The sequence below is a fragment of the Nymphaea colorata genome, chromosome 3 (genome assembly GCF_008831285.2).
Source record: "Nymphaea colorata isolate Beijing-Zhang1983 chromosome 3, ASM883128v2, whole genome shotgun sequence".
NCBI lineage: Eukaryota > Viridiplantae > Streptophyta > Magnoliopsida > Nymphaeales > Nymphaeaceae > Nymphaea > Nymphaea colorata.
The window spans coordinates 7,000,882-7,025,388 of record NC_045140.1 but is presented as its reverse complement, the minus strand read 5'-3'; the positions used below and the strand labels follow the sequence as shown (position 1 = coordinate 7,025,388).

General features: G+C 39.8%; 2 protein-coding genes across 8 annotated transcripts; one reads left to right on the top strand and one right to left on the bottom strand.

Annotated features, from left to right (window-relative positions):
* Positions 1 to 1,152: 1,152 nt before the first annotated feature.
* LOC116251033 (uncharacterized) lies at positions 1,153 to 5,100 on the bottom strand. Of its 4 annotated transcripts, none has more exons than XM_031625088.2 (3): positions 4,218 to 4,358; positions 3,230 to 3,408; positions 1,153 to 2,686 (listed from the first exon to the last, which is right to left on the bottom strand). In XM_031625088.2, exon 3 carries the CDS (start codon positions 2,632 to 2,634, stop codon positions 1,276 to 1,278), a length of 1,359 nt encoding a protein of 452 aa, XP_031480948.1. In that variant the 5' UTR covers positions 2,635 to 2,686; positions 3,230 to 3,408; positions 4,218 to 4,358; the 3' UTR covers positions 1,153 to 1,275. The 4 variants fall into 4 exon arrangements, with proteins under 4 accessions (XP_031480948.1, XP_049932936.1, XP_031480946.1 ...); XM_050076979.1 differs by having other exon boundaries at positions 1,153 to 2,651; XM_031625086.2 differs by lacking the exon at positions 3,230 to 3,408 and having other exon boundaries at positions 4,218 to 5,100.
* Positions 5,101 to 8,249: 3,149 nt separating this feature from the next.
* On the top strand, positions 8,250 to 15,525 carry LOC116250645 (FHA domain-containing protein FHA2). Of its 4 annotated transcripts, none has more exons than XM_031624438.2 (4): positions 8,250 to 9,164; positions 12,309 to 12,431; positions 13,943 to 14,150; positions 14,830 to 14,969. In XM_031624438.2, the coding sequence occupies exons 1-3, from the start codon at positions 8,531 to 8,533 to the stop codon at positions 14,146 to 14,148; spliced, it is 963 nt and encodes a 320-aa protein (XP_031480298.1). In that variant the 5' UTR covers positions 8,250 to 8,530; the 3' UTR covers positions 14,149 to 14,150; positions 14,830 to 14,969. The 4 variants fall into 4 exon arrangements, with proteins under 4 accessions (XP_031480298.1, XP_031480294.1, XP_031480295.1 ...); XM_031624434.2 differs by having other exon boundaries at positions 8,263 to 9,164; positions 13,943 to 14,103; positions 14,830 to 15,525; XM_031624435.2 differs by having other exon boundaries at positions 8,265 to 9,164; positions 12,324 to 12,431; positions 13,943 to 14,103; positions 14,830 to 15,525.
* The last annotated feature ends 8,982 nt before the right edge of the window (positions 15,526 to 24,507 follow it).

Sequence of the window (24,507 nt, the reverse complement as noted above, 5' to 3'; positions counted from 1 at the left end):
CCACATAACTTGGATGGAATGACTGGTTGCATAAGAAAATTCTATGAACATTTGATAGGAAGTATTCCAGCAATCCCCACAATTCGACTCCAGCTTGTTGGAAAAGGTTTGGAGTTCCAACCAGATTACAAAAATCTTGGACATTATTTATCTAATGAAGAAGGAGCGCACTTTGAAATCATCCAATTTCCCAACTTGGAGTACATTTTCAACAAGAACTCTGTGTGATCGAAACCATAATGATAAATATTGTTCACAAAACGACAAGGTTTTTCTGGAGTATTTTTTAGCAAAACTGCACATCTCATGAAATTCTTAGCAAAAATTGGGCCGTTTTTTGGAAAAGAAAGATTTTAAAAATTAAGAAAAGGAAAAATAAATGAGAAACTAACAAGAAAACATAAAAAAAATAACTTGATAAAATGATGATTTAGTTATGAAGTTAAAAAATTTAAGTATTAAACTTTAAAGGAAAATAATGGGAAAAATACGATAAAAAGGTGAAAACAACTCAACAAAAAAAAATCATTTTTGACCTTTTTTCCAAAAAAAGTTGAAAAAGGAGAGTTTTTTTGGCTACAATATATGTTTCGATTTGGCTGTCTATAACTTCACATTTTTTTTTTTTTTTTACATCTGTCTAGTTGCATCTGTCGGGTAAATATTGAACACCGGATGTCAGAAATTTTGCAAAAGTTCACAAGATGCCAGTACAATTGTAGCTGACCTTGTTGTTTCATTACATCTTTTACGAAATTAGAATAACGGAAGATTTAAAGTTAGGTATACAGACTACAGTTTGAGGAGGAAATTACAGAGAAATGGGATAGGAAACTGTAGAACGATTCAGTTATATTAATATATTGCTTTAATGATGCTTTACTTTGTGTAGGGATGCAAAAACTTCTGGTTTAGATAATCTAATTACATAAGAAATCAGACTCAAATAAATTTGGTACATTAAGAATTAAGATAAATAAACTATACCCTCCTATATGTATGTTATCAATTTTGAATCATGGTCCATTCATTCAGGGAAGAACAGAAGACGACCACTCTACGTCCAAGATGAGCACAAACCCACCACCATATCTGTGCTGTTCGAATAAAATCGTCAACAAGAAGTGATCTTTCTACTCACAGTCATCTGACTGGTATTTAACATATCAAGCCTTGAATTAATAGCCATGAACCATAAACAGTTGACATTCTCAGGATGTACAGTGTGTATGTTAATGATTAATTTGATTTCTATTTCACCTATGAAGCAACATCTTAAAACATCCATCTTGGAGACAGCTGAGCACCACCAGATCGCGCTCTGCTTTTCTGCTGCTCAGCATTGTTCCTCTTCTTCATGATGGAAGAAACGGTTGGGCTAAAGAAATCATGTGTCCTGCTAGAAGAGAATTTCCTTCCGGATAATAGGCTCTGCTGCCTCTCCACAGTTAGCCCATGGCTGGAAAAAGATTTCCTTCGGTCATTACTCCAGCGGCCATGACTCCCACAGCTCTGGCTCCGGCGAACTTGAGGCAACTTCACCTCCCTTGGGCTGCTGTAATTTCTGCTCTCCATTGTCTCAGCTGAATACATTGTCTCAGCATCACTTGTATATTCATCATGAAACCTGATACGTATCTTATGTTGTGCTGAAAACTCCCCAGGAGAACTTGATTGGACTTCACTTTGGGCATCATTCACAAAATTAATGTTGGAAACATCTGCCTCTGCATCCAAGGCAGAAAATGTAGCCTCTGATAATGGTTTTTCAACCATGTTTGATCGGCAGTCAGATGCAACTTCCTCTGCATGATTGCCATCATGATGGCTTGTGATCAACTGTCTAGGAATGCTTGCTTGGGTTGATCTCCCTCTGATCAAAAGTGGAAGGACTACAGCTTCCGAATTCTTGTGTGGAAAGTTGATATCTGAGATCTGAACCTGAGGATTTTCAGTTTTACTAATACAACCTGCGGCCAACATTGGGGACTCGTAAATCACTGGCGTTGGGATGCCCTGCTTATGAACTGCACGGGTTCGTTCTCCACGTGCTGTAGAAGTGGCTAATCCACTTGATGCATGGTGATTTACATGCTTAGAACAAATGTGAGAAGACAGAGTATCAACTTCCTCCTCCGATTTAAAAATTCTACGACGGGTGAAAGAAGCACTTGAAGGTTCACTCTTTTGTCCTGTAGACACCAAATGTATGAGTGGCAACCTGGGCTTGCTAAGCTCATCCAAGGTGCCCTCCCAATGTTGGTTCAGCCACTGACATATGATTGGAATGGGAATGCCAAATTGTGTGGAATGGTCCTTCATGGACGAGGTTGATGAGGCCGTTGACGAAGATCTTGTGGCTGGAGATGAAGCTAGCTTCATTGGATCGCAGACCATGAAAGCCAGGTTTCCCTGGGCATCAAAACCAGCAGATCCAGGAGTCCATTTTACTCCATCGGTAGCTATTTTTATCAGATTGTCAGTTGCAATCACCACCTTCCCATCACCAACTGTTAAATCCTTCTTGTTTGTACGACCTAGGAGGTAAACCATACTGCCCAATTCAAGGCATGGATGAGAACATGTCTTCAAATGATGAGGCTGCTGGACATGGCTCATGCTACAGGTTTCCATGATATCAAATCCAACCACTGTCAAATCGAGAACGGAACTGGTAATAAAAAATCTGCAGAATCATTACAAGAACATAAGGAGAAAGCTTATAATATAAAACCCAATATTGCAGAGAAGTAGATAAGAAGAAGTGACCAATTATTGCAAGAAAAGATGGAAAAGGAAAAAAATATCCATATTTACACAGTCAAAGTACTTCGGGGAGTTGTAGTCCCTTTTTTTCATTTATTGAATCAAATTGAATGTGCAAGAGAAAAGTCTCTTGAAATTTGATAACGTCAGAGGATTTACTACCTAGTAAGCATTAAAGAGTCATAGGAGTTTTGCAAAAGAATTTTCCGACCTTTACCAAGAACATCTAGCAGCAAAACCAACATAGGTTGTGTTCTTGGATGAGAACTTTGAAAAGCAGCATTGAGACTGGCAATTGGAGTCATGATGAGAACTCCACCAGGCTCGCAGCATCTGGTTGAAACACACTCTTCAGATTAAAACATCAGAATAAGAAAAAATAGTGTGCAACACCAATAACACCCAGCCTTTAAGATGGAAAAGGAAAAAGAAAAAAGAACATGTAGAGAGGAATGGGAAATACTTTATATCTGGAAGCTGATAGAGGCATTATCGGCAGAAAATATGTTTTTCTCAGTAGTCAGTAGAACAGATCAGCATTTGGGCACCTTTAAATATGTTCAAGTATAATGCTTCTGGACCTAGAGTTGAAACCCAGCATTTCAAATGCACGAGTTCATAGTCGATGAATGGTTTACTTAGCTGCACAAAGGAAATCACCTTACATCTCATCAGCATTCAGTGAAGATCAACTAAATGAGGCTTTAACAAAACAATCTTTAAAGGACTAACAAAAAGGCCAGCTAAATGAATATTTAAAGGAACCTTTTAAAAGGATCAAAAGATATACTTTTATCTCTTATGTTTTTTTGTTTTTCGTAGCAACTCTGGCGTTATACAGGGACAGTTCCATTGCAACTGAAATGTTTCTTTTATTCATCTTATAAACCATTTCTGTAAGAAAATGGTTAACCGGACACCACGAGCATCGGTTGCCAAATTTGACAGCTGGTGCTCAGCATTCCACATAAGTAAATGTCAATGGAGGGTAACCAAATTGCATACATTAAACTAGAACCCTATATTTTGTATGAGGAATGCATAGCAATTCATCTTAACCACCCATAAATCTAATTTCCGCCTGTGGGAAATATGAAAAGGGAGAAGAAGGCCTCAAACGCCATAGGTTGTTGAATGTAAGAAAGACAAACGCTCCTGTAACCATTTTATGTCATTCAACAGAGGAAGAAAAGAAAAATTAGAAATATTCATGTCCCAAGATTTCTGTTCAGTAAAGGCTGACTTTAGATAATAAAAACGACCAATTTATGTGTCACAGCATCCTGCTTACAGATTCAGTATCTCTTTAAATTTTAATTCACAATGAACCAACTCCACCAACCTAATGCCATCATATGTTCCAGTTGCACCTACCAAAATCAATGAACGATACCAAGACGGAGAGGATATAACAAGGACCAGGATGGAGGTAAAGTCTTAATGGAACTAACCTATGAGGCATCAGCTTGGCAGAACTCTGGCACTGCAGTTGGATATCCACACCCTCTGCAGCCGAGACAGACGGAAGGTTGCTGTGGGTTGTTAGCAGTAGAGCCCTGTGTATGAAGAACCCCGTCCCCCCACAAACATTCGCCATTGCTGGTCCTTTGCTACAGAAAATGCTGCCTTTCATCCTCTCTGACTTCCCAACACCAGAACAAAAACACAAACGGTGCATACCCATTCTGGAGTTCCGCCAAAAGGGGAGCAACCGACTTCTTTTTCTTACGCTTGGACCCCAAAAGTATCTCCTAAGCCATTGGGACTATGTTCCCGTTACAACATCTGGGGACGTCATTTATGGGCAGGGGGCATTCATGGGTAGAGAGATCCGCTGAGGAAATGAGAGGAAGCTCGTGAAGAAATAATGAGTGAATTAATGGGAGAGGTGAGTAGAAACCAGAAAGCCCTGCAGTGAGAGAGATGAGCAAAGGAAGATGTTATTTCGGTGAGAGGGAAAAGTGGAAAAGACCAGTCTATGCGAAGAAGAAGGCCGGCGAAGATGCGTACTTTATTTTATTGCTTGGGGGTGTGTTTTGAAATCTTTGGCTTGGTGGCTCTCCGCGGAAAATGCAAACGGAGAGGGGTTTTGAAATGGGAGTCGGTGTTGGGGCAAGTGCATGCCTCCCACGACCCTGAAACTTAAATTTTATTTCTTTTCCCTCAGCCTCATGCCAGAGATCCTGCGGGCTCTAGAGATTTGACCAGCTTTAAAGTCTCAACCTCAAGCAGTTGATCCAATGGCAGAGCTCGAGTTCAAGGATCTGATGCAAGTTTCATGGTTGCGGTGAGAAATGGCCATGGAAGTTGAGTTTGCTTTCCTTGGGGAATGCTTTTTTAGCTCTCTGAACATGGAACTGGAAGCTGTGGAAGTACCAATTTCCGGATCAATACGACTGCACCTGAGCTTATTTATGACAGGTTTTGTTCAAAGAAAATTAGTTGCGGTAAAGGCGGCGAAAGTGCAAATCAGACAAGAAGAGATATTCTAATAAAAAAAAAAAATTGACTCGTTCTCCGGATTTTGCTTCTAACTTTTCTGCAACTGTTTGAACTGTATGTGCAATTGAGAGACGCCTGCTGCAGTTCCGATTGGTTGGATTCACTTTTTACAATTCGATTTAATTGGATTCAGATTTAGACTCGGAATCAAACTTTGTTTTTTAAAACCAAATTAGAAACCCGACTAGCATAAGATCTGAGGTTTATATATAATTGGTCAGATCTTTGTCTGATCCTTATTAAATATTAGATTCAGATTCAGTTACAAAACTAAATACCAAATTCAAAGCCGATTAGCAATCAAATCCGAATCTCTTTACCAAGTATAACTAAACACATTCAAGACCATTTCCGTAATGGAATATATCTAATCCATTTAGATTATCAAGCTAATCAACCTTCAACTATATTAGTTGATATCAACTATGTTAAACAAGTTGAAGAAACACACACACACACACTCACACTCACTCATATCTAAACGAGAGAAGGTGCAAGAAATCAAGTTGTATAGGTTACTATTTGGCCAATTTGCACGTGCTAGTCTGTAACAAACAATTTTCTGTTTTTTATTTATAAATTGATCCATAAATAATTGAAATTGTTTATATAAAATAGGAATTTGCCAATTTTATATATCATATATCTGCCAACATCATTTGGGTATGTGGCCGAGCAAAAGTGACAAGGTTGGCGTGTGCAGGAGAATGATTGTGGAAGGGCTCCTTTTCCTATTTGGACAGGAAAGAAAGCTGAGGAAAAGAAGCATTGAGAACCTTCTAAATAAAATACGTGGGAAAGAAAGCCTGTACTACACCCTTTTAGGGGTCGTTTGAATGACACAGGCAAACACCCCAAGGATAGAAATTCATTGATTTTCATTTCACGGATGAAAAGTCTATGGACCAGAAATAGTTCATCCATGTGTGATTTACACTGACATCTGTCGATGGTAATCTCTCATCTGTTTGATACAGCATGGGAAAAAGTATTCATGACAAAAAAATATTGACCGTTGTATCCCACCAATAACTGCGGTCATATGAGAGCCAAAATACAGCAACTGTTGCATCCCGCCTAACAAGAGAGACAAAAACTCGAGTTGAATAGAGAAAATGAAATAAAAAGCCATGACTTAGACACCCTTTTATTAATCAAAGAATTCGTGAATGAAGAAATCAAACAAATGGAGGATGCCCTTAAGAGAGCCTACTAAAGGCGACGGAGATCATCCAAAAAAACCAAAGAAAGAGGGAACTAAGAAGACACCACTTTGCAGAGTATACAGGAATGGAGGAGAACTCTCGACAGACAGCATTCCTGCCCACTGCCCAACTCGAAAAGACTCCCATTCCTTCCATTTTACCAGATTTAATAACTTTTTCTTTATCATGTTCCTCCACACAGTAAGACTCAAGATGAAGCACAATCTTTGGTTTAGAGACGTAATCTGGCTAATGGTATAACCTGCAAATTCCTCAGCAGACTAGCCAAGGGAGTGATCTGAGAGGCGCAAACCAAGTCTACCTCTGCCCTACTCTTCTTTTCGAAGCCGTTCCTGAAAGAGAAGTTAAGTTAGACTCACTCTATGTCACAAAGACTCTTCAAAACAGGGGCCACACTTTCCATGGACTGTTAAAAAAAGGGGCCGCACTCCCGTCGACACGACGCTGGTGCTAGTGTTGGTGCTGGTGGAGTTCCGACACACACCCCAATCGTGTTCTTTGTTCAAAATATTTTTCTTCTTCTTGTCCCTTTTTTTATGTATAATAACAAAAGCAAAAAGAAATAACAGAAATAAGCTAAAATTATATATATTATGAACACATATATTTATATGTATATAAAATAAATATATTATATATATACACCCTCACCACTGGGCACCAAACTACCACAATGGAAATCTAGCATGAACTAGAAGGAGGTAAGTCACTGTTTCTGAAAGTCAGCAGCATGTCTCGCACATTCCATCTCAGAAAGTGATCATGATGTCTGTTATGTCTAAAAAGAATGCTCATCCCAAAAGAATGCTCATCCCCAATTATCAAATCAGAAATTCATTTGATTACCATCGCCCAAATTCCAGCTCCAAGACACAACTCACCCAGTCTTTAGAAAAAATTTAAGTGCAGGAGAGTTGTTCTTAGAAAATACCATTCCACTCTATCCTCGCCCTTCCTTAATGAGTCCAGCTTCATAACAAGATAACCTTCATCATGCCATCCCTGAATAATGTAATCCTTGATAGCAAGAAGAGAATGCGTTAAAGTCTACTGGGGATGTTCTTGTTCTTTGTTATGCTTTGTTGACTAATTGTTGTTACAACATCTCCTGTAAATATCATACATTACCATTTTTTAGGAATAAATCGTAGGCGGAGCCAAGCTAATGGGTATTGTTATTTTAAATTTCAAAATAAATTTAAGGGCACTCATATATAAAAAAGTAAAAACTAATGAAGTATATATATGTGAATATAAAACAACTTATGTAGGCTGGTGTGGGCAATTGTCCACAGCAGCCTGGCTCGCCACAGTGCGACTTCCGAACGGAAAAGAAACATGGTGCTCCTGAAATATGTGTTCTAAGAATCACATCTCAAATGCTTAATGTTCTTCTTACTGGGTACTCCTTCAAGTTTTAATACCTAAGTTGGATTTCCTCTTCTGGAACTCTGTAATATGGATGCACCCAAATAAACACTTGAGCAATCCCATACAGGTCAGGGTTACAAATACAATCTTCTAACTTACTCACTGGAACAACAACAAAAACCAATTTTGATCGTACCAGAATTTTCTTCATCCCACATTTTGTTTATTTTCTCAATTGTTTTTGTTCTTTTTTATTATGAAAACGTCATCTGGGCAAGGCTTTTTTTCCGGTATAATCTTTAACCAAATTAAAGGCTATCAAATTAGAGGTACATATTTTCAACTATTAGTTTTTTTTTCTTTTGATTTGAAGATGATTCCCGAGGGCAGCTTCAGAGCAAAAAATTGTCTCAAAAAATTTAAATCTGACATCGCATAATGATTCCTTTAAATCCCAAGAACCGTTTTTCACAATGTATTTTGGTATGAATGAAATCTTACAGTCTCCAATGATTCCATTAAATTTGCAGTTCCATTTTCCTTGTTTGCTTTCATCGTCATTTCTAAGCATTGAGACTCTCTCCGTCCCTCCCTCTGTATGAGAGAGGAGGCATAAATTTGGGGAAGGGACGAGGGGGGAGAAGGAAGGAGGGAAGAGGAGAGAGATGGGGGATGTGGAGGCAGGGTTCGCAAAGCTGCAGGGGGAGGACTTCGAGTACTACATGCAGACCTACTCCATCGTCCTCGGACGCAACAGCAAGAAATCGGTCGTCGACGTCGACCTCACCAGTCTTGGCGGCGGCATGAACATCTCCCGCCACCACGCCCGCATCTTCTACGACTTCCAGCGCCGCCGCTTCGCTCTTGACGTTATCGGCAAGAATGGGTGCCTCGTCGAGGGAGTCCTCCACCTCCCCGGCAACCCACCCGTCAAGCTCGACTCCCAGGACCTACTCCAGATCGGCGACAAAAAGTTCTACTTCCTCCTTCCCGTCCGCGGTATTCTCCACCCTTCCCTCCTCCGCTCCCGTCCCCCTCCTCCTCCTCCACCACCAATTCCCGTCCCGCCGTCGCACGCCCTACCCGTCACCCCGCCACCGTCCATCGCCCCTTCTGCCCTCTTGGGGAGCGGGAAGAAGGGCCATGGCCGCCTCAAGCTGCCCCCTCCCCAGCCTGATTATGACCCTATGGGCAAGCGGCCCAGGAAGGGCGACCCGGACACGGCCCTGGGGTTCGGTAGCAGCAGCGGTAGTGGCGGCAGCTCCGTGGCAAAGGCCTCCGGCGTCGGAATGCAGTTAGGTTGGTTTCCGTCTTCTTCTTCTTATTTTTTGCCTTTTCCCCTTTCCCCTCCTCTCTGATCGTTTCCTTTGTTCTGTTGATGGAATTGCAAAGCATTTCGATTTCTCATGTGGTTCGACGCATTTTTTTTCCCAATTTTTTTCTCGCTTCCAAGAACTTCATGCCATGTATTTTATGGTAATTTGCGGTGGTTTGACTTTCCTTGCTTTTCTCTCAACTTCTCCGGTTGTCAGGGGAGGGGATATCGTGGAAATTGAGCATGGTTAGTGCAAATAACAAAGGGTTTCTCGTTCAGTGATCTGGTTCTCATAATGCTTTGCACAGCAGGACCAAGTTTTAGTAAATGTGAATTATGATAGACGGAATGAATCATAATGCTGGTTTTGATGTTTCATGATTTGGGAATTAGTGCATGTGTAAGGCGTTCTTGTTTGTAATTGGAGGTTCAATGCTGATATGGAGAAATCCAAATCCTTGATATTTTTTTGGGTATTAGCTGGTGTAACCATAAAGGCTATGCTACTGGCCGAACGGTTTGAAGTGCATGGATTTTCTCACAAGGATTGTGGTGTTTTTATTTTCTGCCTTGGTCCTATTTGATTAACCCATCTGCAACCTGTTCGTTGTCTGTGCAATTTTAGATTCAGCAGCAGGGAATGGTTTAGATCATCAGAGGGAAAGATGGCAAGCTGGAGGCACTGGGTGACTAACTCATATAGTAATATGAACTCTATCGTGTAACTTCATTTACAAGTGAAATTCTTTTTATGGAAAACTATGCCACAGATAAAATGATTGAGCAAGACGTATTGGACCTGGCACGAAAGAGATATGACTGACTTCTGAGCTTGAACTTGGATTTTAAGTTCATTCCAAGTTGGATAATTGCTTTTCCTTTTCTCAATTCGATCTGTTGTGGATCAACAGATAATGACTGTTTCTTATTTTGACATACCTACTATAACTTAAAATTTAATATTGCCTAATGTAAAATGTATCAAGATAAGCAGAATGAAGGAAAAAGGTATTCCACAACTTCTCAAAGCAAAGGAAAAATCATATTTCAGTTATAATTCACCCCCGGCAAAAGAGTCGAAGCCCTCCTTTGCCCTTGCCTCCGTGGTCCATGTCTGTCTTGGTGCCTAGTGAGGAGACAAAGTACCTTCATCTTGGTACCGTGTTCCATCCATATGGTGCTGGAGGATGAAACGGGTGATGTGTTCATCCATGCATGACCAACCCGACCAGCTATGCGATGTCCCTTGAGGCTATTTCAAATGTACCTTATTTCCAGGATTGGCAATTTTTGTTACTATTTTTTTTTCTAGGTTCTACATTTTTTTTGGCCATTGACATGATAACGTCCTATCTTCTTGTAGGTGAAATAGATGCTTCTATAATTCTACTGATTGCATGAACCTGTAAGATGATGATGTTCTGATGTAGAAGTTGAAATTTCAGATGGTTAATAAACAACTGATATTAATAAATGTTTTCTTGCTAAGATGAACTTGCATATAGTTTGAGTGTTAGGTGGTTTTTAAGATGACAATGGACAATAGTGCAGGAGTCTATATTGGTAGAAAAGAACTCTGACAGACGTGCAGTTTTTTTTTTAAGGAAGAGGTTGCTGGAATGATAAAACTCTGACTGGGGGAACCATAACTGAGAGTGATATTTAGAACTTGGGCATCTAACGACTATTTACTGATGCCTTCTACCTGCATTTATACCTTCCGCTGTTTGGAAGCATGGATTTCGCCGTCAAAAATGGTATTTTTTTGGAAACGAGAGCGAAGAATGGAGATAAGTCGATAAGACAAAACAGGAAGTTCATGTGTCTTAAAAACTTAGGTTCTGCATCCAATGAATTATTAGAAACACCAAACTAACAATGCTGCAGGCTTTGGTATCCTACTGTCAATTCGATTGGAATCTAGTTTAGAACTTGTTTGCCATTGTTTCGGGGCATGGAGAAACAGGTTATTGCAGTATCTCTATGCATGTCCATTGTGTGGGATGTGCACATGAATGCTTATATGTTACCACTTCTGTCCATAGATACCGGGTCAAATGCATGCATACATAAACTGTGATGAACATGTATGCATATCAAGTAGCCTGTTTATGAACATGCATATGCACACAGATTTGCACCCACACACATACGTTGTACATTCTGGCAAATGCACAGATCTATACTAATGGATATACACGTATACACACTGGGTTGAAGCGACTTTTGTTCCCTTTCATATTGTATCTACCATAGTTGCTAATTTTCATAGCCAGCTGGCAAGATGTAAGGGGTATCTATGTGGTTTTTAACAGGCAAACATACTATTTTAGCAAACATTCTGCCCTGTGCATCAACCAAATGAAAAGTGAGCAATCTCTCTCTAGGTAATTCTCTGATTCATACAATCATAGCTAAGAACTGGGAAAGGTTTTAGCGCTTTTTGAGTCAAAAACTTCCATTCCTGGATTTCCAATTCATAGAAAGATCAGCCTATAAGATCTGTAGATGTGTTTCATGTGAAGATATGTTCTTTGCAGTTTCAGATAGATTTAGTGGAATAACTGATATGGCATCTCTACATGTAAGCTTGTAGCATATGATGGTCTGACACCCCAGGCAATTCACTGGATCAGCAAGGAAAGATATATCAAGGCCCAGACCTATGTCACATAGGTGGTGCAAGGTGCAAATGCGGGTATGGGTGTGGCTCTTTTCAGAAAATCATGGGCGGTGGTTCTGTGATCCGATGGAGAAATCCACAAATCCCATACATACATACATACATACATACATACATATATATATATATATATATATATATATATATATATATATATATATATATATATATATATTTGTCAACAAACAATAAATTTTTCACAAGCAATAAAAATAACATTAACAAACTTTGGTTTTATCAATGATTCAACGAAAAGAAAGCAATTCGTTTGTTGCCGCATCCAAGCAGCAACCAAGCTACACTAGACATGACTCCAGCGCGGCAACCTTTTTGAATAGTTAGTGTTGCTCAAGCCCAAACAAGCACCTTATGTTGGCCTATATTGCATTGGTATGGACAGAAAATGGAGATGTAACATTTCCTATTATGTTTTACATTGTGTTAGTATATAATGGGGCAGGTAGTAGACTGGAGCACTCGTATGATGATAATGATCTTACTCAGGAAGGATTTCTACGACAATTACGTCCTCAAGTGCATTTGAGGTTCAGCAAGAGGTCAATAAGGGGTGAGAATTGCAAGTGTCTCTTAATGTGTTGTGGTGATTGTATAGTAGGGTTAGCTTTAGAAATGATATAAGATAAGCCTAAGTTGAGTTCAGCTTGCAGAAATCTGATTGTGCAAATAAGGAGGAAACATGAAAATTTTCTTCTTTAAAATTGTAAAGAACCTGCTGCACATGTGTGGGTTTAGCACTTTGGCATGAAAATTTTGTTTCGTCTGGTTAGCCCCATATATTACCAATGCAGATATAGATATGGAGGCCTTTGTAGTCAATATCCTCCTTTGTGTATGCCTAGGTTATTTAACTGTGCAAGCTTGGATCCTATGCATAGGGGTTGTAGGTGCTCAAAATAATTTGTGCGGCTTGGCCCTCTTCTAATGTTCCTAGCCATTCCTGGGTGGATTCATGTGTAGGCGTGGTGATACAAAAGTGTTTTTGGCTAAGACAATAAAAGCATGGTGGAAACCCCCTTGACTTCTTCAGTTCTTCTGACCCCCTCTCTCCTGCTGTCACCTTCCCCTCTCATTTTTCTTTTCTATTTATTTAACCTGTACTTTCCCCCCCTCTTGTTTGTAAGGACATTGCCACCTCTTTTTTTCCTTTTTGATGTTTGTCTTTTCCCTCTCCCCTTTATTTTTTGCTATATGCCCATTTTTTCTTGTTTGATGTTGCATTTCTTGTCTACTTGCTGTCATAACAATTATGTTCAACCATCTTTCAATATTAGTTATGGTAATTTCTTAACATAATATACTGGTAACAATTTGTATCCTTAGTGTATTTATTAGTTTTGTTTTGTTGTTGTTAATACATGTTATGGAGTTTTATATTGTGCAATGTGCATATTCTTTTGTAATGTTTTAAATGTGTATATACATATTAGTGTTTAATCTTCGTTTACTTTCCCTTTTAGGTTAGTCATTAGTGTTAGTAGGTACCATGTTTTTAGGCCATTCCTTAGTTTTGTTGAACTGGTGTTGTATATTTTCCATAGTATATGTTTGTTAATGATTTTAGCATCTAATCATTGATTTTCTGTTTATCTTTTTTGTTTTCTTTTCTTGAATGGTCCTGCCTAATTCCTAGGCGAGCACTACCATGTATAATCTGTTTTAACACTTTTGGTGACATAGATGGACAAGTGCAAGAAGTAACCGAGTTTCTTTTAGTTGCACAGCATCTTGTTACTTCTCATGTGTCTGTAGCCATCTTAGATGCGAGTGTGTCCTGTGTAAGAAGTAACTCACAGCACCCAGCTTAGACATGGATGCAGATGCGTAGATCTTAGATGCTGTGCAACTAGATGCTTGTCATATCCTATGGGTGTTGCTTGGCTAAATGTTGTGCATTCATTTCAATATATTTAATATGGAATGTTCTACCAGTTACACGCCTGAGGGATTTATCTTTCTACCTAACTTAATTGAGATATAGATGAATGAACCCACTTCATTTATAACTTTTGAAGGCTCTAGGGTATCCTAATGTCTCTTGACAATTTTCTCCTGTCCCAGAGAGAAAGGGAGAAGAAGCAAGAGCAAGGACAGATAGAGAAGCTGAGAATCATCAATTCATGCAACAAGAAGAGAAAGATGTTGTATCATCGGTAGCTATAGTTCTTTCTGATCTCTGTGGCCCAGGAGAATGGATGCCAATGGAAAAGCTGCATGCTGAGGTTAGTCATGACTCATCTACATCAAAGCGTACATGTCTGGTATAATGGTGAGAATCAACGAGGTCCTGATGACTGTTGACTGTTCATCCTATATTTTGCTGACATCTGTATGTGCACCTGGTTACAGTTTGTTTCCTTTCTAATGTACTTTACCATATCTGTTGATGAAATGGTGTTACTTGTTTGACATTTTATCCAAATATTTGCTTCATTTGACATGCTTGCTTGTTCTATAATTGTCCAACCCCTTTCCTTCTTTGATCTATGATCACATTGTTGGTGTATGTTCCATTATACATCTAATAGCGTGATGTAAGTCTTGTTATTGATCTACTTCTAAGAGTTTATCCGCCTTTTTCGCCATATTTGGATCTCATCGCAAAACTTATATAGTTGTATGTAGATAAAATACTGTTTACTGCTCATAAAACACAAGCGGGAAAAGAGCTTTCCTGTTGTGTTGCATTATGTCACAATATTCATATTATTGAGAATTTGTGCGCTGATTTGATCAGATCCAGTTTATGATACTAATGATTGAGCTGTTTTTCTACTTGTATTGGTCAGATGCAAACTGTTTGTTTTAAAACTCATATTTGCCATGGCCCATTTATGCTGGTTGTGCTTTTCAGTGTTTTGTTGTTTGTTTTTTTTTTTTCACGTGTAGTAAGCGGTTATCAGGACCTTCTCATTTTCTCCTTTTCTTTTCTTTTTCGGCCTGTTCAGCTTATTGAGCAATACAATGGAGTGTGGCCCCACAGTAGGGTAAGGAGGTATCTCACATCGGATGACTGGCCTATTCTTGAAGCTAAAGGAAGACCTTGGTTTGGCCTGCTCACTTTGCTCAGAAAGTACCCGGAGCACTTTGTTATCAATACAAGGTCCAGAGGAAGGGTGACTTCAGAATTTGTTTCTCTAGTCTCCTTGCTTTCATGAAAGCTCGGTTTTGTGTTACAGGAGGACCAAGATGTTGGGAACTGTTATGAGCGTCTATATGCTTATTAAGTTGGAGTATAGTTATTAAGGTAACTTTTACAGCTAACTGATCGTGGTGGAGGGTGCATCCTCATGAAGAATCGCATGTCTCGGCTACAATGTTGGTACTGGTAGGCTTCAGCAAATAGCAAGATGATGTCTTTGTAAAAAATGTATTCTGTTCCATGGTTTCTGTGTCATGTAGTTTTCTGAATTTGATTATCTTTTCCTTTTCTGTTGTTTCTCTAAGGTGACTGGGAGTTTTTAGGCTGTGTTGCAATGGGAACAAGATTTTTCATGTATGTACTGGTTATGCAAGGATTTGTGACATTGTAAATCCCACAAGTTGTTTGGGGTCACTTTTTTGGTTTTGAGGCGGTTATGGTAATTGGTGGTACCTGGAAGTGACATGTCTTGCTTTTTCAGCAAATTTGATATTTTAAAGAATTGATGATGTTTCCAAAATCTACACAAGCTTTCCAGCCGAAACCAATGGGATGCATTGAATTCTGGTTTCAATGATAGAGGGGCATTGTCAACACTCTGCAATGCAATCCATTAACACTAGTCTGTCCAACATTGCAGGCCATTGGGAAAGAAAACCAGTTGCACCTGCCGTTGCCAATGTACACGGAGTGCCTCGGGTTGATTTCTGAGATGTTTGTTTCCAGTGGGTTAATCTAGAAGCGAAAGTTTTGGATTTTCAGTCAGTCTACTTCCCAACAAAAAGTTCAGAAAACCTGTAAATTGCACAATTTGGAGAGGCTATGCAGGATATTCGTTGACAACATTTGAATGGCTCTTTGGGTGCAAACTCCTCTTCCTTTGGGACAAGTTATCTAAGCAATCAAACATAGCTCTTGTATGGCACAGGCACCTCGACTTGATGGACATACTTTCCAAGTAACCAAACTTGCTTTTGACGACAAATAAGTGTCTCCCTATGCAATGCCTGCATGGGGTATACCCCTTGCCTTTATTGAACAAAAAATATATGTACAATTAAATAAAACAAATCCCACCCATGCGATGATGACTTCACTATCTGTTTTCGGTACGAGAGCCTTTGGCTAGCCTTCTAGAGCCAACATCATTTAAACTAACAGTAAGAAGGAAGCACGCCTCGAAAGACAGTAGGAAGAGAGGATGTCACAGCTCAAAACAAGCAGGGCCATAGAAGATCTCCTTGCTTCAGGATTAATTTCCTTCGTCACTATCAACTGGCAGAGACGTAGGTACTGTTGAAATACAAAGCATCAAATTTTGAATCAAAACCTCATCAAATTTAAGGCAAAATAAGGCTTTTTTAAGAAAGGTCCAGTTTATATGATCATAGGCCCTAGGTTCATTTTGAAGCATATTGACTTGCTACTCCGTAACTGCATTGGATGAAACATTTCATGCCCTAGTTAGAAATTTCCACGACTCTAATGACTAACAAAAAGGCATTTTGGTTAGGAGAAATTATGCTATAGAAGATGGTTGCATCTAATTTATCATAATCCTACTGATAAACTTAATAATTATATTAGATGGTGAGATTGGGGTGTGAAGTTCAAGTTTCACTTTGCGCTTTCAAAATACCAAAATATGAGTCATATTAACATTTCGAACCAACCTTCCCTTAATAAATAAATCTCTGATTGCTCTACTAATGTCATCTCTACCAGTTCCCACTATTCATAAAGAATTTGTTGGAAAGTTCATCTAGTCTGGGACTAAATTCCTATCAGTCTCCATCACAATGCACTTGATTTCCTTTGAAATGGGCCTTAGCGATAATTATTTTTCATTTGTAGACACTGTAGCACCATCCAGCAGTCTTGCCAGGAAGATTCCAAAAGCGTGATCCACTTTTAGAAACACTTTTAAAGTATCTAATGCGAAAATCTACTTGGCAGATCATGAAAATTTTGTTTCTTCTTTTCGTTTCTTCTGCTTTGGACAGCATCATGAAAGGACTTGGTGTTGACATCTCCGTTTTGAAGTCATCTTATCCTTGATTTCTACTTTTTAGTTTTCTTGCTCAAGAAGTAAAAGCATCCAAGTCTTCTTTCCACTCTCTCTCTCCCTCTCTTTTCATTGTTATCACACTCCCACTTTTTGTCTCCTTTTTTGTCTCCTCTTGATTCCTCTTTAAATTGTCCTTGACCTTCTTAATTTGCTCTTACATAATGCCAAGCCCTTGCCTAGTTATAGTGCTTAATCCCTCAAACCAATTCTAGTTTACCAACACCTTAATGGTGGACACCAACAACCTTTCTCTTCCATCTTCCCTCTGTCAACTTCACATGGTTTTTCATTTGAAGCTAGTGTTGATGACTTACTTAAGACATCTGCCCAACCAACTCATCATGTAAATTAGGAGAACTTACATGATCGATCTGCGATCTCCACAAGCCATCATTTGTAAGATTAGCCTAAGCTAAAACACCCCTAGTAGTTGTAGCTCTCCCAATCTTTTAAAGCCATTCATTACTAAATTGAAATCTCCCAATGAATGGGTCTTTTTTTTTTTTAAGTAGAATCACCATTACCTTTTCATAAAATTGAAGTCTAAATATTCCCCAACCACATTGAAGGTACTAGCAAGTTGAGGTATACATAGATTTCACCACATAGTATGGACACAGCTTTGGACCCTGGGGCCGAGGGTAAGGAAGGGAGCTTCAACTCTCGCCCCAGCGGTGGGATAACCCTCTCATTCACCCAAAAAGAAACTATCGAAGTGGCTCTGTTTCTCTCTCCTTAGATAAGGATTCTTTTTCCCGCTCTTTAAAGGGACACTGATATGCGAAGGTCCTTCCATTCTACTGTCTCCACTCCATTGGTTTCTTCCCTTGGGTCATTACTTACTCGTTCAGCATTTCATTTGCTACTAAGCCATTTGTTTACTTGAAATAGTTGTAGGACGTTGTTAACTGCAATTTCCAATATGGCTTCCTTCTTCGAGTAACTCTTGCTCTTTTTTCAAAGATACGGGCCTGCTTCCTCCAAAAAATCCTGATATTCTTTGCCTTACCATAACAACTAGAAGCATTGTGGCTACAATGGCAATATTTTCCTTCTCCAAATCCTGACATGGGGTGCTCATCCATCCTTTCATTGATCCCAGCACAATGAGAGTGGCCCTCCTTCGAACCAATGTGCTCTATCAACATAACCTTCGTTGAATGATCTCTAATCAATACCTTCACACCTCCTCTCCCTCTCGATTGCCTTCTTTCTGCCTTTTAATTTCACGTTGCCTACAAATAAGATCATGAATTGGCGGGGGACGACCTTGGCTCCAGCTCATCCTCTTCTTCTTCTTCTTCTTCTTCTTCTTCTTCTTCTTCTTCTACTTCTATAACCTCGGGCATGTTAGCCTGCCCCAAGACTCCTAGATTGGAAGCTTCCATGCCCTTCTTCAAATTTAGTTACAGCAATTCATCTTTTCCAATGTTACCTTTTCTATTTGAGCCTTCAATATCTACAATTAAATATCAAATGACTCAGAGAGAGATCACTTTGCTTCAAGGGCAAATGACGAAGCTACACTTTTCAAAACATTTTAACAGGTAAAACTTTATTTTCCAAAATTTTAGGGGGGCCATGGCCACCGCCAGCCCCCTCTTTCCTCTACCCTGGAGTACTCGTACATCCTTCACTTCAAACTGTAGCTCAACAATAGGCGAAAATCGGAAACTTGATCATGATGAGCCAATTAAATGGCAACAAATTTTTCCCAGCCAAATCCTTGAAATTGAATGTTCACCCACGATATTCTTAGAGAATAAAAAATGAAAGGTTAATCGAAGTGATTCTTAGCATTTTCTCCGGCAGTTACCACCGCAATGGCTGAAAAATTGATGCCTCATCATCTGCTGGAAAAAAGATTTGAGGAAGAAAAGCCTGCATCCCTTGTCTACTTTTCAAAACTCTAAACTCCGGAATCTTACAGCTCCAAGATATCTCTATTTTATCTTCCCTAAACCTCCATTCCCAAAAGGCCAAGGGAAACTCTCCCAACAGAACCTTTTCCTTTCTTCCTTTGCTTGAGTCCTCACCTAGAATTGCCTCCACCACCATTGGCTCACTATCTCCTCTCCAACCCTCGTTGTTAGAACCACACCCCCCCCCCCCCCCCCCCCCAAAGGACCCCCCAACCCCTAACAGAACTCTATCTCTCTCAGTGAAACCCTCAAGTCAAAATCTTGTCTGTCAAATCTGGGTTTAGGCAACTCACAGATCTGCGCCATACCCCAGTAAGTTTTTCTTTGGCTAAAACAGGAGAGACATCTACAAGAAAAATGCACATGGTGCTCTATTTTTACTGAACACTGACAAATTCAAAGAAATGGGATGACAGGTACTGTTAGGGAGAACATGGAACACTTTCAACTACTTCCTAAAAGATGTTAATGCAAGTCACTCTCAGTTTCATATCCAGTCTTGTCTTTCAACTTTGGCTCTCAAAGGAACGGTGGTTCTTCTAATGGGATGACAGGTAGTTAGAGAGAGAAAGAGAGGCGAGAGTTTTTAAATCCTTCGTAGAAAGATATCTGCAAATGTCTCAGTTTCATTTGCAGTCTTGTGTTTCAAATTTGGCTTTCCAACAGAACTGTGGTATTTCGAAAGACGGAGATATATTCAAGCACCACGGTAAATGTTCTAAGAATACGCCAAACTCCGCCCTCACCAAACAGGAGAAAGAAATGTAACGATAAAGAAGCCTGACCTTGGAACCAACAGAAGCCCCTGAACCATTCCTCCAGCCACAGAACTGAAAAGTTATTTATCTTACATTTCCTGGTAATGAAGAATCTCCCAAGGACCATGTCAATTAATTTATGCCCCTACTTGGCTTTTAACCAAATAGTGGTTCCATGTCAGCAGACAAACTTTGATCTCCTTGGGCCATGAAAAGTAAAGTTCTTCTGAGCTGTCAGAAATGGGGTTCACCAACAATGGAAGTGAAAAGGGTCCTCCTTTCTGCTACGAGGGAGAAGCATAAAAACGCAAGCAGAAGGCACCGGCCATATTGGACAGTAAACAGGTTACTATGGTCTGTCTCAAGTTCCAACCTGAAGACGACGGTTCCGTCAACTTCCAAGTTCATGTCTTGGATCTCACTGTGCTCCGCTTTTCTTAAAAGTGGAAACTCTATTCCCTTGGCATATGGAGTTTCGATAAAGAAACTACGCCATTTCAGATAGACTATGTCGAATGCTTTCAAGAAACTAAGGAAGATAATTTATTCTGCTGAAAACTTCACAAGCTTCTGTAAAGATCACAGAAGCACATGTAATGATTTGGCTTCCGAAAGGTAAAAAAATTGAAACTCGCAATCCTTAAAAAGTAAAGGTTTTGTTTCTCATATGTGGTGCTAAAAAGCACTTAGTCCACGAGACAGTTTTGGTCAACAGAGGCTTTGAATTAGCAAATTTCAAAGAACCCATTGTTGAGGAAACAAAGCGTTGTGGAACTTACCCTAGTCCGGTTGACAAGAGGCATATCTGAACACACCTTAGGAGATTCAGAATCAAACTTTCTCGAAAAACATTCCCAAGTTTTGGTGATATAACAAAAACATACTTCAAAATTTTAATTTCCTTCATTTAATTCTGTTACTGAAAGAAGCCAAAACCTAAGCAGGTTCTATATAAAAATTTTAATCCAGACATGCCACTAGAAAATTTTTCTTCCATACTCAGCATATTAACTACAAAAATTATCATCGTAATGCCAAATTAACGCAATCGTGAAGTTTCCTAAAGAATAAAAAGAATTCCATAATCAAAATTTGTAAAAGAGTGAAAAATACATGCCAAATCAGCATAGTACAGCTTTCTTCCTTGCGACTTCCATCCTGTTCGATGACAATGATAAAGCAACATTGCTTACAAATATGATACTTAAAAGCTGGAATAAGTGAATGTGTAAGGAATAAGAAGGACATTCCGGGGTCGTTTGGCAATGGGACAGCAACATATTGTTCCATGAATCTGCTCCAATCTCAATGAGAACAGTGACATTATGGAATAATCTGCCCTAAAGATTGGGGCAGATTCATGGAACAATATGCTAGTGTTCCCATTGTCAAGCAACCCTTCAGGGCTGAGTCTGGTATGGACAAGTAGTCATAATGTGATGCTTCTAGCACCAGGGTAAAAGGAATTGTCTGCAACTGCAGGCCATGTCAAGCTATGAGTTCATGACATGAGAAAAGAATATCCGAGTTTCATCTTTTTCCCTAGATGTATGAGAATTCACCATTTGTAGAGTCTTGTATCATGTTACTTTGTATTATTCATGCAGATGAGAGGCAGTGATCCTTCATCCTGTTAAATTCTGCAAACAGGGATACTCTTCCTTGTATCCATGCCTTCCGTTTGCATTACCAGGTGAAAGATCTGAATGCTTCTTCTGACGCTTTAAGCTGCAGTCACGCTATTCAGGCTTAGCTATATAAAGGAAGTTTGACAGCATGCCAGAGGATTTTCTGTAAGAACTTCAACATTTTTCAGAACCTTGGAAAATACAAAAAATGTTAAAAAGTATGTTTAAAAAATAATTTTTGAAAAAGCATCAAAAGAAGCTAAATTTCTCAAAATGTACTTGACAGATATCAGATATAACATGTAGCTGTAGCCTTGTAGCTCAACACCAATTAACGTACTCGATTTCTAATGTTATTCGCGAACCCTTTCATCATTATCTCACTCTGCTGTACAGTGATTAAATTCCTAACTGATTCTGTTGAATAAAGCAGGCCTTCTTTAGATTTAGAAAACTGCAACCACAATAACCCTAAGGAACATCCAAATACTTGTAGATAACAAGCTTTTGTCATACCTATTAAGTTAAAGACTTGGATAGATAGGCGAAATTTTTTTCTGTATACACAAGTCTAATGTCTCCTTCATTAAGTGACATAGGCCTCATGAAATGAAGGCATCTTCTGTAGATGATGGAACCTCAGGGTCCAGAAAGCACTTACAGCGTTGATGTCAAATGATGACAATCAGGAAGAGAAGACAAATTACTTAGCATGTCCCACATTACTATATTCACACCTTTTCTTGAAAATGATCTGCTCTTTTAAAGTGGTACTTCTGCTGTTCTGCAAGTTTAATATATGTTTCCTTCGTATAAAAGCTTGGCAGGGAAAGAAGTTACTGAGCATACAGGTGCTCACATTTTTGTCAGACGGTTGAGAACTCCTTTCGGATAGGTAGACCAAATTAGACTATATATCAACAAGACATCCAAAAATGGGGCTTGTATCAGCATTACAAAACCTATCAGTGTTTCATGAATAAAGAAGCATCATGATTTGTTACAGAAAAGATAATATGCAGCTTCCATGCACTACTAAATGTGTAAAGGAAAACCAAAGGTACATTTTGTATTGAAAGAAATCACAGGAGAACTGGAATTGTAGAAAAGGAGAAAAGAACACATGGAAAAGTAAGGTGCAATCGACCAATCAGACACATCGATATTCAACATTTCAATTGACCAATCAGACCAATCAGACACATCAATCAGACACTTTTTATTAAGTTTAAGCCTTAATAACGTTTCTCAGTGATGCTCGATTACTGATCAGACACATCGATATCCAACATTTTTCTCCGAAAGAATATTAGGCACCCACAGGAAAGGAGATTCATTTCTTGTTCAGCATTATGAAACAAAGAACTTTAGAGGCAACATCACTAAAGAGAACCAAGAGATGCTGAAAAAGAAAAAGACTTCTTTTTATTCAGCATTACATATCATATGGAACAAAAAAACGTTCAGACAACATATCAAGGTGAATGATGCGCTCACTTTTTTCTGGAAAACTTCCCCTATGAATTGTTGAAGAAAAATATAGCAGGATCCATATGTAGGACATGGCTCAAATAACCATAACTGGAGTAGAGTACACATGAGTTGCAGAATGCAGCAGCTGTCATTCAGCATTGTTCTACTGTCGTGACTGCTTCATTAGCACCAGCCTTTTTCTTGTATCACACGACTTAAGCACTATGAAACTGAAGAAACAAAGGTCAAGCATCAACGATGAAGTGATCATCATGGTTGTCACCATCGATCCTACTTTCACCGGGAACAATCCCATTGACATGATGCAAATTCTGAACCATCTGAGAGAGATAAGGATTACCAGCACTGGTATGATCGTGCAAGCCAGTGGAATGCCCAGTCCACTGTGAGAGAAGGCCAAGCAATTGGTTCATAACATTTTGCTGATCCTGCATTATCCGGGCCTGAAGTTGCTCCATCTCAGCACGATGTTGCCTCAACATATCATCCATCCTCTTCTTCCACTCCTCCCTCCTTTTCTCCAGCTTTTCTTCCCACTCCCTCTCCTTGAGCATGTCTTCTTCTCTCCTCCTCCTCTCTCTTTCTGCGCTCTCCATCTCCATCGTGCCCCAGTCTCGAACTCTCTCTTGACTTGATCTCTCCCAGTTTTGGTCCCTCTGCCCTCTCCCCTTCTCCCGTCCTTCCAAACGCCTCTTCCCTTCCGCACCCCTGAATTGCTCCCTCTTCTCCCTCTCATAGTGCCGGCCCTCTAGCCGCGCCTCCCGCTCCCTCAACTGCGCAATTTGGTTAACCAAGAACTCCCACAACCTCTGTTCAACCATGCGACCATTCTTCACCAACCTCTTTCTCTTCTTCCCCACCTCAGCCGCCTCTGAGTTCTCGAATTCGAACGCGTCACCGTCCTCCTTCAACTGGTTCTCATCATCCCCGTCTTCTCCGTCATAGTCAGACTCTAACGCTAACCCCAATAAATCACTCCCACCATCAATACCCCTGATACCGTCCCGCAACAAATCGGCATCCAAAGACGAACCTAAAGCATCCATATGCGAGCTAGCAAGCGGCCGAATCCCATCACCCATTCCACTACAGCCTCTGGGATCCTCCCCGCTAAAAGAATCATCAGCCTCTGAAACCACATCACCGAAAACATCCTTGTACCTAAGAAAATTGGACCATCGGCTCAGACCTTCTACCCAATCATAATCTTCATGCCCAGGATCACCTCCGGGGGCGGCGCCGCCGCTCTGCTCAGGAGCCACCACGCTCTTCTTGATTTTCTGTTTAACACCCAAATACTGATGCCTCATGTTCTGTACCTTGGTGGATACGTCCTTCCACGTCCATTGCCAAGGAAAGGCAACTGGGTCACGTTCATGGTGCATCATGTCGACATAGGCGGCTATTGGCTTGAACCTTTTCTCTCTGGTTTTCAACTTCGAGAGGGTGCCATCCGCCAGCATGACAGCATACTTATCGATGAGGGTCCGTTCTTCCTCCTCACTCCATTTCTTCCTTCTCAGAGGCATAATGGAAGGATGGCATTCATTGATCTTGGCTACCCACAAATGAACAAGAGCAAATAGGCGTGGAACAGCAGGAGGGGTAAAGAAG

Bases quoted from the DNA above. Each gene is read 5' to 3' on its own strand.
- LOC116251033 (XM_031625086.2), bottom strand. From the start codon at position 4,450: ATGGGTATGCACCGTTTGTGTTTTTGTTCTGGTGTTGGGAAGTCAGAG. The intron at 2,687-4,217 runs GTTAGTTCCATT...ATGATTCTGCAG, and splicing joins GCCAAGCTGATGCCTCATAG to ATTTTTTATTACCAGTTCCG.
- LOC116250645 (XM_031624434.2), top strand. From the start codon at position 8,531: ATGGGGGATGTGGAGGCAGGGTTCGCAAAGCTGCAGGGGGAGGACTTC. The intron at 12,432-13,942 runs GTGAGAATTGCA...CTCCTGTCCCAG, and splicing joins CAGCAAGAGGTCAATAAGGG to AGAGAAAGGGAGAAGAAGCA. The intron at 14,104-14,829 runs GTTAGTCATGAC...CGGCCTGTTCAG, and splicing joins TGGAAAAGCTGCATGCTGAG to CTTATTGAGCAATACAATGG.